The sequence below is a fragment of the Branchiostoma floridae genome, chromosome 5 (genome assembly GCF_000003815.2).
Source record: "Branchiostoma floridae strain S238N-H82 chromosome 5, Bfl_VNyyK, whole genome shotgun sequence".
Classification (NCBI taxonomy): Eukaryota; Metazoa; Chordata; class Leptocardii; order Amphioxiformes; family Branchiostomatidae; genus Branchiostoma; species Branchiostoma floridae.
Window position 1 is genome coordinate 2,332,757 of NC_049983.1, and position 15,758 is coordinate 2,348,514.

The window sequence follows — 15,758 nt, forward strand, 5'->3', positions numbered from 1 at the left end:
CTATTCGACCGGGGGGGGGGGGGGCTTTGGGGGCCTGCGCCAACTTCGATGTCCTATAAGGCCAGAACGCCTTACGCTAAAGCCACCAAATTTTGGGAGTTTTCTTAGAATATTGTTTGCAACAATTTCACGAAGTTTGAAAAAATTTCCATTTTTTCGGGTTGCCATGGCAACCGTTTGTTGACAGGCAGTTTTGCCAAAAATCAATATTTTGGGTTCTAACAATGTATTTTTCACATTTATTTGCTATATTACTGCTATTTTTTTTACATAAATAAAGCTTATATTATTTAGCATATCTTTAATAATTATATATGCATAAATTATGCTAATTTGATGACGCCATCAGCCCAAAATCAAAGATGGCGGACCGTATGGCAAGATCAAGAATAACAAGCTAAGTATCCCTTAAAATTTGTAACTACCTGGTATTTTTTCATCAAAAACCATCTAAATGAATGAATTTAGTCTATTTCCATTGCCCTTTGGGATTACTTGTTGCAAAAAATAAAGACAAAAAATTCAAGGTGGTGGATATAATATCGCGGAGCCTAACTCGTATCTTATATGTGCATGACGTAATTTTTTGGCGTCATTATAACGTCATCGATGTTGCTATTGGCAATACAAGTCGTAATTAACATTGTTATTCTGTTATCTGCACTTGTTGTTACATTTTTTCTAGTATAACTTGAAGTTTCTGAGAATACCTTTTTTCATGGGGGTCCGGCCAATATGATCAAATTGATGACGTCATAATTACGTCATCCTACGTCAACGTAACGTCAAACGTTAAATGCAAGTCAGATATTATGTCGATACCATGTCCTGAAAATTTGTTAGCCCTACGGCACGTTGTTTAAGAGTTAGAGGACTTAGAAGTGGAGGGCCTCAAAAGCCCAACCCCCCCCCCCCCAGTCCAGGGATGACCTAAAAAGCCCGGTCTGAATAGGGTTAAACATAATGAGGACGATTTATTATGTATGCTAAATGAATAATTTAGTATGCACTCTCTGAGCGTTATGTTCCGCGCATGGGCTTTGTTCAGTGCTCTATAACCGTAGATGTAGATAGGTTAATTTTTATATTTCTCACCCATAAACAAGAGTCTATTGGTGAGTCTTTGACATTCCTTCTAACGTGATGGCAGGAGACAAAAAATGCATTCTGGGAAAGTGAATACATTCACCTTCGACCTACTTCACTTTCACCTCTGACCCCACGATACGACGGAAAGACAAAGCTGCCAGCGTCATCGTTTACGTGAAGGTAAAACATAATTAGAAGGCAGGTAAGACCTAATTTCCAAGCAGATCTTGCGGTGATATTTTTTTACAAGCTGGGGAAGGAGTTTAGCCGGCGATGAAATAAAACTCCTCTGCCGGTTAAACTTCCCCCAGCTTATGATATATCTTATGCCACCGTAAAAAAATATTGGCTCGAATCTCTTAATTACCCACTCTGAGTAACACATCAATGGGACCTTAATATCATATCCTCTGTTGATATCTTTTTATTTTCATTGGTTAATTTTTGCTTTGCTTATTTGTTGTTTTGTTTTCATATATCTATCTATCCCTGTCATTGTAATCGTTTTTGGTGGCAGCACTAATATAAGTTACGACTTGAGTGAGTCGCCAACATGTATATGTTGCAATAAAAAAAGAAAACTCGCCCTCTTGGTCGATTCCTATGCAAAGTAGCCAGTTACCTGAGATCTGTTGGCACGCGAGGACAGGTGGGGATATTTCACACCAAGGACGTTTTATCACATCATTGTTTATGCCCATTGTTCGTCGATGGTTGTCTGTTAAATTAGCCGTGAACACTCCAGAGGGCGTATCTTCGTGTTAGGGATTGTACGATATTCACCAGAGAGAGGGTTGGTCAGCCAGGTTATAAAAAAAGGAGAACGGGGGGGGGGGGGGGCGAAATAACTTACGTGCGACCCTCATTACCTCCGCACGTTATGTACTTGTGTATTTGTACTTTGTAACAGTTTGGGGGGCTGTAAATGTTTTTCATATCGTTCATTGGGCCTTAAAAAAAATCTAAAATTTAACCTTTATCAGTCCGTATTTTTTTACAGAAACATACTGTATCCATGTACTACAGCACTTGGTTGTCTGATTACCAGAATTCCTGCCTTTTTCTTTTTGGGCGGAATAAATTTTATTTGATATGAGAAAGGTTGTGACCTAAATTAACGGGATGCGTAGATTGGAAGCGCTCACAAAGAACTGGCTGCACCTAACTCTAGCTAAGAAAAGTATTTAAATTTTTTTTTCAAAAACATGCCAAACTTGAGTTGAAGTTATCTGATTGATTTATAGCTTGAATATCACGATGAGTTATTTAAAATGGTGTCTTCATTATTTTAGTTAAGATATGGCAACAGCAGGCCAAGGGTCTCACACCAAAGTGGAGCAGATCTGTTACCATGGGTCCCTCGCCGAGGTTCCCCTGGTTGACTGCGACAGCAAAACAAGCATTGCTGCAACCCAGACAGCAGCGCAAGATATCAAGAACTCTAGTGAGAAACACTTCACTTGTGAGGAGTCTGGCTTCAGCACAGCTCGAAACACTTTTCTGTACATATGGTAACCTATACAGATGAGAAACCATACAGGTGTGATCAGTGTGATTATTCTGCTGCACGAAAACCCACATTAGAAGAGCATATTGCAGGAAAACACACCGGTGAGAAACCCTACATGTGTGGGGAGTGTGGGTACAGGACAGCTTACAGGTCAGCCTTATCCCAACATATGAGAACCCATACTGGAGAAAAACCCTACAAGTGCGACCAGTGCGACTATTCTGCAGCGTATAAATACAGTTTGAATCGACATATGACAGTAATGCATACTGGTGAACAACCCTACATGTGTGACAGTTGTGGATTCGGGACTGCTCGTAAGTTTTCTTTGTTTCAACACATGAGAACCCATACAGGAGAAAAACCCTACAAGTGTGACCAGTGCGACTTTTCTGCAGCGCGGAAACCCAACCTTGACCTCCATGTAGCAGCAAAACACACAGGTGATAAACCCTACATGTGTGATGAGTGTGGATATAGGGCAGTTCAGAGGTGTACGTTATCCAGACATATGAGAACCCATACCGGAGGAAAACCCTACAAGTGTGACCATTGTGACTTTTCTGCAGCAGGGAAAGCCACTGTTGACAACCATATTGCAGTAAAACACACTGGTGTGAAACCCTACATGTGTGGGGAGTGTGGGTTCAGAACAAATCAAAAATCTAAGTTATCCAGACATATGAGAACTCATTCCGGAGACAAACCCTACACGCGTGACTAGTGCGACTATTCTGCAGTACAGTAATCCACTTTGGACAGGCATGTGGCAGCAAAACACAGAGGTTAAAAACAAACAAACAAACAAACAAACAAATAAACAAACCCAAAATAAGAAACATCGACATTCCCCAACACCGTTCTCTTCAAGAACTCTTAGCAGCTGCCAGAATACTGCAGTACTACGATGACCACGCCCCCTGCCCCCTTGTAGCCGACAATATGGATAACGCCGTGGCTGGAACCTACGCCTGCTATCTCGACCGCCAGTCTTGGACCAGTGGGGTACCATTTAGACAAGGTTTGCCACCGGCTACAAAATTAATATTCGCTTACACCGTACGGGAAGAATAGCTAATCCTTTTTAAAGTCCAACGAATAAAAAAAAAACGAATAACAAAGTTTGGAAAAAAGTTTAACGGTAAAGTTACAGAAAAAAGACGACGACGAACAAAGTGATGGTAAGAAATTATACTCATATGTGAATTACAGAAAATGATAACGAAACATACCAAAATTGAGCAGAACATAATAGAACTAGAATAGGATAGAATATATAAAACAGAGTAGATTAGCATAGGATAAGATAGATTGGAATACAGCTCCAACGGAATGTGATGGAAGTAATGCACTTGGCGTATGATATAACGTATGCGTTAGACACACGTACGTCGCATACCTACCTCCAAACTAGACTCAGTTTAGCGTGAAAGTTCATATGTGTTGGTAAATGGCATCACGAAGAAACCAAACTTTATCCTCACTTTAGTTCATGTTTGCATATTTACCAGTGAATAGATGGACATCAAAAATTTTGAGAGGTAAGCAGTGGGATATAGAATGACTGATCGAATCTGAAAGCCTCAGAGCTGGTCAACCCTGAAAATACGTTCGTTGCTTTTCCCTCCCTGTTCATGAGCTATTTTTTGTATATTGCTCAATGAATGCAGTCAAAAGGGAAAGACATTTTATTATTAACTGTACACACAATGAAGCTGAAAGAAACAGATAATTTCAAACAGTTTTCACAATTTCATCGAGATTTTACCATTACCAAAAGGATATATTTCAAAAAGAACCAAATCCAATCATTATACATAACGTGGGGCAGTTCATTTACCACTGCCTTCAAAGAAGAAGTCAAAACCGACAATAGCATTCTTTGTATCGTATAGTTGATTAGACCCTAGTGTTGTGTATCTTCTACTCTTAGTGTTTGAGATTGTACATGCAATTAGCCTTTGGGCATGGTTTTGTGAATAAAACTTATATTGTCTTGTCTTTGTCTTGTCTTTGTCTTGTTTTTTCTTTGCTTTGTTATAATCTATTCTTTGATTCACTGCATAAGGTTGATAACAAGGTGCAACGCACCGGCGAGCAACATTATAAGGACATATCAAAGGAACGGGATATCAATAGCATGTGTATACACAAATTAATACATCTACATCCTCAATAAGGATTGAACTTGTTTGTAAGTACACAGAATTACTGCTAGCTTCAATAGTCTTTTGCAGACCGAAACAACCCCACGTAATGTAAAACAGCTTTCTTGCAGTGTCATCTAAGAATAAAATATGCGATTTGCAGTCAGCAAGCTCTGTCACAGTTGTTTTCCATCATAAGCATGTCTATCTTCCATTTGCACAACTTTAATTCCATTATTGTTTTACTTCGTTAGTCTACACTTATCCCGATTTTGTTTTTTATGTGAGGTCATAATGAGCAAACAGCGTCTCATCCCAGGGCGTTTACTGAAACGTCCCTTCTCTTGTGCACCTGTTAACTGGAACTGGAGTCTCCCTAACCTGTCTCTTGCTGGTTGGCGGGAGACAAACCACTACAAGTTAGGATGGGGGGAAGGTGTAGGGAAGGATACATTTCCCAATACAAATTGAAGTGCAACATCGATACACAAATGTTATACACGAACAAACTGTCACTAAAGATGAAATTAGAAGAATATATGTTCTGATAATATGTTTAGAAATAGTCTCTTTTTGTATCAATTGTACCAGCGAAAATGAGGAACACGGTAGTACACAACAAGTACAAAGACCGGAGAGGTATTTTTAGTCGTTTTAATTCTATTTTAATAGAAAAACTTACCAAAAATCTATCTCTGAAATACACAATATAGTAACACTTTGTAAGTAATACTAGTTATAAATACCTAAAAGAACGGGATGCAACAAGAACGTAATAAATTTGTCTGTTGTATTTCACCCGGAGAGCAAAAATGTCATATGACCCATGTTGACCCCATATGGCATTGCTGAGTTCTGATCCGGTTATGCCATTTGTTGTGAACTTCCAGCTCCGAAACGATAATAAATAACCTAAAATTAGGGCTCAACGACTTCTTTTCTATCTATGATTATCACCTAGACCCCTTTTAAGAATATATAAATATATATATAAGGTCTTGTTTCAGCCGCCTTTAAAACCGTTTCTTATGGCCATTCGAATCCCTGACAGCAAAGAAGCTTGGTCTTCTCTGTGATGTATAAAGGGTCCTAATCTGATCAAGCCTCCATGAAAGCTGCATCAACCAACAGACCCAAAAACTACGACAGCTCCTTCATGATCCGTCCGTGAGTTATTATACTAGTAGCTTTCCACAACCCGGAATGCAACAAAGGGACGACATTGAAAAAACGAACGGTAAAATGAAACATTTCAAGCTACAGTAACTTAATCCACCGATATATCAGTTGTTGAGAGTAAAAAAAACTGTGATCCCTTTAGGAAAACAGATGAGCCGGGGCCTATCGGTTTTGTACTCGGTGCGGTTTCACCTAATCTTACTTTTTTCGGCTTTTAAGCTTAAAAGTGTGTAAACAAACATAGTACTAGAAGAGCAACAGACCAATTTCCTCTGCAACAGGGTGTGTCTAAAAAAATGCGAGGTTGTCATTTCACGCACTTGCAGAGCTTGGGACGGACAGTTTGGAAACACGTCAACGTTGATGGAACTGTTAGTTGGTAACCGTTTACTGGCAAGAACTGGTGTGTGAGAAAGAGAACATGTCAGCGTGGGTCTTCATGATACTCGCACTCGGCTGCGTCACTCCACCAGGTATATTAACAAGCCTTGGGAAATAGCTATACTTCTTTCCGTGAGTTAACATTCGGTCCCTGCGCTTTGAACAAATCAAACGACAATTTGTAGCGCTATTTATGTACTTTACACTATATCTTGAAGGCTTCAAGTTCTGAAACGATAATGGACAACTAAAAGTTAGGAATCGATTATTTCTTTTTTTTCCTTTTCATGATCTTCAACTAGACTCTTGTGACTTTCTTGTGGAGTAGAATTTCTAAGACTGAATCTAGTGTATTCTAACACTGTAGCTTATGGTCAGACCTGACTGCGATATCAACAGGTAGGAAGACAAATCCTCTATAGGATTTATGAAGGGTCCTAATATGACCACGTCTCTTTAAAGACTACATCAACAAACAGATCAAAAATTCGTTCATAATCCTTATTGTAGTTTTTCACAACAGACCATGCAACGTAGGGAATACATTGAAAAGCTGAGAACGAAGGCAAAATGAAAAATTTTGCCTTTGATACATGTAATTCATCCATGGACTTTAAAGTGCATATCTGTTGTTGACAGTAGGAAAACCTACAGGGATCGCAGTTTCCTACTGTGATCAAAATACCCTTTAAACAAAACAAAAACAGTATCAGAAAAGCAACAGACCAATTTCCTGCACTACAGGGTGTGTCAAAAACGCGAGTTTTTCTTTTCACGTATTTCTGGAACCTGGGACGTCCATGTTGATGATACTGTTAGCTCACAACTGTTTACTGGCAAGTATCGGTGAGTGCCAAGCAGAAGATGAAGGCGTGGATCTTCATGATACTCGCATTCAGCTGCGTCATTCCATCAGGTAAATCAACACGGTTTTCTAAAAATCACTTAAGATAGCGCTACAAAATGGCGTCCGATTCATTCAAAACGCAAATTCGTTTTAAAATGGCTCGCCAAGGAGCAGATGTTAAGGTTTCACTCATGGAAAGAAAAAAAAAAGCACAATGCATGTCTGTAACTGCACGGTGACATATTCACCGTCGACAATCTTATGATTTCAGACTCGACAATATTTTCAAGCAGCCTGTAAAAGAAACGAATACCATCAAGTATCTAAGAAAGCCTTCTTCGTAAAGATGCAGCTGAGTTTTGTAGGACATATGCAGGACTATCCGAAGAATATCCTTAGTATGCGATAGTACGACAGTTGCACGACGTATAAGACCCTACTCTAACTTGACCTATTGTCATGGCCTATTGTCATTCTATCGAATCTAAGAATCCCCCATCCAGTGAAGACCACTTCAAAGACTCATACGTGGCAGATTTTTGCCATGATTATCTTAAGTGGGTACTCTAATATGTACCAATTTACAAAACACACTAATGAGCAATTTTAATCGCAGTTGTTGATACGAGATTTAAATGTTGAGCTTTTTTCTATCGCTGGACAAAATCTTATCTTGAGACGGACATGAGTTGGTATCATACTAGTATTTTAAAATTGTTCTTTTCACATAAAAAAACGGATGTTTAAATCATAACAATTGGAAACTTTGGTCAGTGTATGAGGTATTGGAGCATTGCATCACCTGCCCATATCTAAGAGTAGTTATTATGCTTTGACCATCTGCAAGCGCTTTATGTCCCACAAAAACACAACTATCCCGCTTTTACTCGACCATCTCTCTGCAAATTGTTAATTTTAAACTAGCATGTTCCCGCCAATTTAGGGGCGAGGGATATTGGACATCACCTGATACATTTATAACATTTGAATATTTATTTTTACATTTACTCTCTACCCAAATCTCTTTCTTTATCTTGCTTTCTTTCAGGTTTCAGTTCAAAAGATGAACTTTGTGAAGCGACAGTGCGGGGGACAAAAACCTACGCGTTTGTCGGCAGGCCACAGTTCTACAGCCCCCTCTACATGGATCAAGGTTCTCTACAGCCTATGTCTGATCTCCAGACTAGGGCAAATGATGAAAATGGTTGGTGTTTTCTTTTTTCGTGATAATATTACATTTTCTGTTGCAGCGCTGTACACAAATAAGGTAGAAGAGTACATTTCTAATCACCATGTGGGTGTTTGTTGCCTTTTGTTCTTACATTTTTAAAACCTTTGTTCCAATTCAATTGATAGACAATGCTTCATCATATTAGAGATATTTCTATTTGTATTTTTTTGTAACGTAGCTAGAACGTAAATTTACCGTTTGACATGTTACAGAATGTTCTAACATCGTATAACTTAATGTTCGACACAGAACAGGCTATTGGAGCACCTCATACGTTTTGGGTTACTATATTCAATTCTGATGACATGTGTTTGTTTACAGCTGGAAGCTAGTTCTTGCCCTTCGTATTAGCTTTTCTCTGTTTTTCTTGTAGTTGATGGCGGCTGGTCTGACTGGAGCCCATGGTCTGCCTGCAGCGTGACGTGTGGAGTCGGTACGCAGACTCGGGACCGAAGCTGCACCAATCCGGCACCAGAGCACGGCGGGGCGGAGTGTGATGGAGATGCTGAGGAGACACAAGAGTGCGACTCGGGAGTTTCCTGTCCAAGTAACTTTAAGTTCTATTGTTGTGTATAGTTTTGCATATGCAATTTCAAATCAAATAATCATTTTACTCGTTGACCAGTGTAGTACATATACATATTGGTATGGATGTGTCGACGCTTAGAGCGTAAGGCAGTAATAACAAGTTAATCATTCAAAACAGAATATTGAAAACAACAGTACATATATAAAAAAAAACCTTGAATTTTACGGTTGCCATTCATCTCGAGGGATGACGCCAGCACATGTACTTCTACATTATGTGGGTAATCAGTGTTCATCTACCTCCTGATTGACCCTGGGTCACACGATCATCATCAACATGGCTGTCGCACACCAAGAACCCTACGACAGCGCAGTTCGTCCTCGTTCCTACCAAGACGAGAGCTATCTGGGTTTCTTGGAACTGTGGGCGAGTTACAGAAGGATGGGGTACTACAAGATGTCGTCCTTGAAGTCGAGGGTCGGCGGTTTCCCTGCCATCGGCTTGTTCTGTCCGCGGCCAGCCCCTACTTCAGGGCCATGTTTACAAGTGACATGGCGGAAAGTCGTCAGAAGACGGTTGTTTTACAGGTAGGTTTGGTGTAAAATAGAGTTAGAATAGAGTAAAACAGGGTACATCTAAACATGCTGCGTACCATAGAGAACAAATATAAACAGGGGAAATCCATTGTTTACCAAAACGAACAAATTAAACTTTCCTTTGTCGCTACATATGCCCCCCTCCCCACCGGCTGACCTCTTTTAAATTTTGGGGTCAAAGTATATTTTTGTGGCCATGAGCATGTATCTTAAACGAAAAAGAATTCTTTACAGTTATCGGAAACAGATAAAGTAGTAGTAAATATTATGTAGATAAAACAACAGAATGGGAGAAAAAATGACCTCTTTGAGATAATCAAGGAAATTTGTGATATATTTTCCTTCTTTATACACCCTAATAATAATACCTTATGTGTTAGATGTTTGAACATTGTTACGATTTACTGTTTTGCAGGGTGTGGATGCAGGCATGTTTGGGGAGATCCTGAGTTACATCTACTCTGGAACCCTCCATGTGTCCCTGGACAAAGTGCAGCCCCTGTACCAGACAGCCGACCTCCTCCAACTGGACTATGTGAGAGACACCTGCAGCAGCTACATGGCCATGAACGTGGAGCGCTCCACCTGTGTGGACCTGTTCAAGTTTGCTGATGTCTTCTTTGTGGACATTGTCAAGATACAATGTCTGCAGTTGATCCATAGAAACTTTGTTGAGGTGGGTCTGATACTTTCATAGTAGGGTAGGTCAGTAGCATTTTATAACTTTCATTTCATGCAACAGTGGTTGAAAATTGTCATGTCTAGGAAGGGAGTTACATGTTTTTGTAGCTATACTCAGAATAACATACAAGAATAGAACTCACACTTCATTGTTCACAAGAACCGTCTTATAATCAATATGGAAGGTTGCTTTTTTAAAAGAACATTTAATGTTCAACATGTACACTTCCACAGGTTGCCTCCAGCGAGGAGTTTTACAGCCTGAGTGTGAATCAGCTGACTGAGATCATCAGCCATGATAAGCTGGATGTTAAAGAAGAGACAACGGTGTGGGAGGCTGTGGTGAGATGGGTGCAGCACAGCAGGGAGGACAGGTTGGTGTAACTAGTATGTTTATATGTTTTTCCAATTGCTTCATGTTAGCCAGTAAGTACACATTTATTACTTTTTAGTGCAGTTTAAGACAGTTACACATTGTTAACTTTGGCTAGTCGAGCTTTGGCACATACTAAAGCAAATAAGAGTCTTTTGTGGTGTTAAAGATCCATTTTCTTCCCTATAGCCATAAACTAATATAGATGTTCCCTGCTGAGCTCTGCCAGGGGTTTGAAAGCTGAATTGACCCTCTAGACCACATAAACTAAGCCATGGGGAGTCCAGCCAGTGTCTGCTGCCAGGAACAAAGGGATGGCATTACGTTATAAGGTTGAAAGTTATTAGCGTATTAACTATCAGATCAAAAATTTTCTCCACTACTTATCAACAAAATGCTGTCAAACAAAGCAAAATGCCACATAAATTTGTTGCAAGGCTAAAGACACCATACCATATTTTCTACAACATTAGGTTTGAAAGGATAAATATCAGACCAGTCTTATAAAGTCAAAATGTTGGCCAGATTTCCTGATTCTTTGAATTCGGTGTAGAAGTAAATCTGCACTCTTTCCTGCACAATCTTGCTCTCTACCTTTGTCCGAGTTACTGAATGTCAACATCTTTACTATTTGGTGTCTCGCCTCTCAGAAGCTATTTGGTGTCTTGTTTTCAAATCAGAGCTGGTATCCTCATTGTAGAGAATAAGGGCATTTATTTTGGCAGATATTACTAGTCCCTTTGAAACTTGTAAGGTTATTTCTTTTCCCATAGTTTATATGAGCTTTCTATTGGCGTTTGTGTGTCTACAAATACAACTATGTCTTGTAATCGTGGCACCTTCTTTGCAATGTGAGACTACTAGTAGAATTACTTGCACAGTCTTCACCAGCAAGAAGGGTATATACAATCTATTCGTGCCCCAATGTTTCCCTTCCAGGCTAGGATCAGTGAGTCTGTGGCCATTGATTCACATTATTTCTGTTTAGAGAAAGCTTACAAATTGACTTTTATGTGCTACCAAACTAAAACTATTTATCTAGCTGTGACTACTTGAACTCTACAGTGTACGTATTAACCCAGCTCCAGCACCCATGTTCACTGTATGAGAGCTTGTTGCAGACTGAACCTGATAGTTTACAGTAGTCGAAATTATTGGGTGATTCTATAGTACCCCCTTGGTCTTTAAGTCCCCCTCCCCCCTTAAATTACTACAGACTGCACCACCTACCAAGCATCCTCTCTCACATCCGCTTCAACCTGCTGACCTCAGACGACACGGCAGCCATCTTGGAACATCCACTGGTCAGGGAGAATCCTGGGAGTTATACGGCCATCAGGAATATGGTGCAGAATGTAGACCCCGATCTGAAACCGAGGCATGGGATGTTCACGGAGATGGTGCTGCTGTTCAGAGTAGAGTCAGTATATACTTCTTCATATTGTTAATTAGACTACGCTGGGATGATGATGATAATGGGAAGAATTCTTTCACATAATTTGAAGGGCATGCAATACACATTTCTATAGTATCACACACTTAAGCCCATTTCGCTCGAGTGACAAGATTTCATTTGATAGACCACATTAGTGTGTACCTGAAGAAAAGAATTTGCAGTCGAGTTTTATTGACAGTTTGTGACATTTTTTTTTCAATCCTCTCCAGGATAGATGAGATTCTCTTCATGAACCCCCAGGAAGGGAAGTACATAAGCTGCAGTTATGATGATATTAACTTTGCTGAAGCCTGGGCCATAACAGTCACAAGTAATAATGATATATTCTTGCTGAGTAGCGAATTTGATAAAGAAGGTTACGATGAATTGTCCATGTTAAAGTACAACCATGCAGAGAATGTATGGAAACATGCTGGTATGTCATCTGTATCCAATTCGCTGCAACCAGGAGCAACTCGTTACGAAAAGCTCCTTGTTGAAAAAGATAATCTTTTTTACAACCTTGGCGTTGAAACAAGAATCATACTTGGCGCCACTGGATCAGTGAATATGAGAAAGTACAACCGGCACACAGACCAGTGGCAGGACTGTTCACAGCTGCTAATTGATGCAGAGTGGAATTTTTGCGCTCCTTTGCTCTGCGGCCAACACATATATTTCATCATGAACTCAGAAATGCATCGCTACGACCCGAGTCAGGACTCTTGGTGTGAGCGGACTCCGCCCAAACTCATACCTCAAGTCCGCACAGCCGTTGCCATAGGAACAGACATTTTCTGCACAGATCATCACTTCACCCAGACTATGGTGTACGATACAGAGTTAGACCACTGGCAGAAACTGCAGGGCTGGCCAAACTCGAGAAACCTTGATGTTAAGGTTAAGTTTCCCTATTTTTTTGTACTGGAGAACCAGCTGCATGCATGGGCGACCTACGATAATACTGTACAAGGTTCATCCAATGACTATCTAGTCTATGTGTATGACAGATCTGCTGATGCTTGGAGAGACTTGAATGCCTCCATACCTAATGAGGAGTATTGTGTACCTTCATGTCAGTGCCCCGTGGCTCGTGTATACCTACCTTATCTAAGGAGAGCATAACACATCACATCTTATGCTTTTCAACGTTACTATGTAAGATCAGGACCCACAGAACAAAGCTGTTAGATAACATTTTTGTTTAGATCTGAGATTTTGGTTAATCTCCCCACAATGAAAGAAATTTGGTACAAACATTGCGCCTCTCTTATAGATATGGATACGGATATTTTTATTACAGACGAGATGTGTTTTGAAATCTAACGGCAGTAATTCGAAAAACACCTTTTATTGATCTCCAACGATTATTGCAATTTCGATTTATTCTAAATTTTATCCTTTCCTATAGCCTATTAATGTTAATAGTTCTGTTTTTTTTTTCATCACATGCTATGTTAGTCTAACCAAGTTTAACTTTTAGCAGCCCTCCACTGGTCAGGCTCTTCAAAAAGTGACTCCATAGAGCTCAGGACTTTTGCTGACGATTTAAAATTACACATGTAATTCGTAATGTACCCATGTTACTTGACTTTACACCAGCTTATGAATACAGACTCAAGTGCACGTAGATATCGTACACGAGATTGGAAGTTACCCGTTCTACTATTTACACAAGTTAATGTTACCGTTTACAATGTTTTATTATATATTTTTTGTATCATGTTTTAAACAATAAATATAACGTTACTTAAAGATACAAAACGTTGCCCTTTTGATTTGATTTATTGAGGTTGCGAACAATACAAGACACGTGGGTATTTCTAAGTGCTATTGTTCCAAGACCCGTTGTAAGGGTAACCAGATTAATGTCATGTACAAAAATACAAATAGGCATACCGTTAGTTTTAATTAAAGTTTATCTGAAGGGCCCAGCAACTGATTACTAAGCGGTAAGACGTGATAATGTGGTACAAAAATATTGTTAAAACTCCTTTTTGTAACTTTTGGGTAATATTTTGACTTCTTCTTTCGGTTAGGCTGCCAACCTCATCTTTTGAGGATTCTGCAGCCGTGGCAACATGGAGAGGTTCACTGCGCAGACTGAGGGGGGATTATATTTTGGACTTCTAATATATATTTTTAATACGTTAGTCCGTTCATCTCGAGCGATGACGCAACACTCTTACTGGTATATTATGTGGGTAATCAGTATTGTCTTGTCTACCTATCCTTTGACCCTGGGGTCATACCATCATCATCAACATGGCTGCCGCAGACAAAGAACCCCACGCCAGCGCAGTTCGTCCTCGTTCCTACCAAGACGAGAGCTATCTGCGCGGGTTTCTTGGAACTATGGGTGACTTACAGAAGGCTGGGGTACTGCAGGATGTCGTCCTTGAAGTCGAGGGCCGCTGGTTTCCCTGCCATCGACTTGTTCTGTCTGCGGCTAGCCCCTACTTCAGGGCCATGTTTACAAGTGGCATGGCGGAAAGTCGTCAGAAGACAATTGTTTTACAGGTAGGTTTGGCGTGACGTGTAGTTAAAATGAAGTAAAAGATGTAAATTTCAAAGATGCTGCATATTATAGATTCAAAGATGCTGCATATTATAGAACACCATTGTCTACCAAAAGCAACAAATGTTTTAACTTGCCTTTGAAAGTTTTGGTATTTAGGGGTTAAATGTCAACTTTATATTTTAAACTTATAACTATATGCGCAAGAAGTAGAGATTATGTAGATGAAATAATAGGATGGGATGAAGACCATCATTTTATAAACAAATTTTTAAGAAATGTATACAGTAATTGGATTTGAGTTCACGGGGATTTAATTTTGAATTGGTCTTACCTGCTTCCGCCTTCGTCTTCTGTCCTAGGGTTTCGTGCCACTTGAGTTGAACGGCTTGTTGCAGCTTCGTGTTGGCTCTCAGCTGATCCAAGGTTAGGTCCGCCGCTCCCAGGGGGCCCACCGCTGTTTCTTTCTCACCATGATCAGTCTGCACCCCCTGCGTGACGCAAACAGATGTGGCGTCGATGGTGGTCTTGTTTACGGAATATTCCGCATTGTTCTTCTTCTTGTCGACGGCTTGTTTCGCAGGCTGGTATCCTGCTAACTCTAGTTCCAGAGCTTTGACCTCTTCTTGTAGTTTCTTTAACTCTAGTGCCCGGTGTAACTCCTCCCGCCGCCATCTGCGGGTCAGGGGGTTTACGGAAAAGGCTGGGCTGTCTACCTGGGCTGTCTACCTGGGCTGTCTACCTGGGCTGGCTATCACGTCAGGCTACTTGGACCTACGAAAGCCCATTGGGACAAAAGCTGTTTAGCAGTAGGGGTTATTTGTGCTCAGCGAAAAAGCTATGACTGAAGCATCTGTGTGTTATTATGTGAATGAGCTGTGTGAAGTGGCAGTGTGTGAATGAGCTGTTTGTGAAGCAGCTGTGTTTGAAGGAGCTGTGTATGTTACATAACCCAGAGGTTCTGGGTTTGAATCAGTTGATATGCCACCAATCGTGTGTGCTTGGAAAGGGCTCTTAACACGACTTTTCTCCCTTCACTTCGGTAAAGGCCCTCCCTCAGATAGGGCAAAGAACCCACCACACTTACGGAAAAGACTAGGGGTCATTTCTTCCCAGTGTAAGTGGTTCAAAACCTTAAGTCCTATGGTCACACCTGGGGTATTTGCTGTCGTATTGAGGTCACCTGAGTTAGCACCGAATGGCAGCTGTTCCAGAACCTTGCTCTCTAGCAACGCTTATTTT

General features: G+C 40.4%; 1 protein-coding gene across 1 annotated transcript; it reads left to right on the forward strand.

Annotated features, from left to right (window-relative positions):
* Nucleotides 1–2,388: 2,388 nt before the first annotated feature.
* Nucleotides 2,389–13,326, forward strand: LOC118415512. The gene is made up of 5 exons (XM_035820179.1): nt 2,389–2,551; nt 3,169–3,240; nt 8,202–8,322; nt 11,780–11,983; nt 12,229–13,326. The coding sequence occupies exons 1-5, from the start codon at nt 2,389–2,391 to the stop codon at nt 13,121–13,123; spliced, it is 1,455 nt and encodes a 484-aa protein (XP_035676072.1). The 3' UTR covers nt 13,124–13,326.
* Nucleotides 13,327–15,758: the final 2,432 nt, after the last annotated feature.

Excerpts from the sequence above, each read along its gene's own strand:
- LOC118415512 (XM_035820179.1), top strand. The coding sequence starts at position 2,389 with ATGGCAACAGCAGGCCAAGGGTCTCACACCAAAGTGGAGCAGATCTGT. Across the intron at positions 3,241-8,201 it reads ACCCTACATGTGTGGGGAGT|GTTTCAGTTCAAAAGATGAA; the intron begins GTGGGTTCAGAA and ends GCTTTCTTTCAG. Across the intron at positions 11,984-12,228 it reads GTGCTGCTGTTCAGAGTAGA|GATAGATGAGATTCTCTTCA; the intron begins GTCAGTATATAC and ends AATCCTCTCCAG.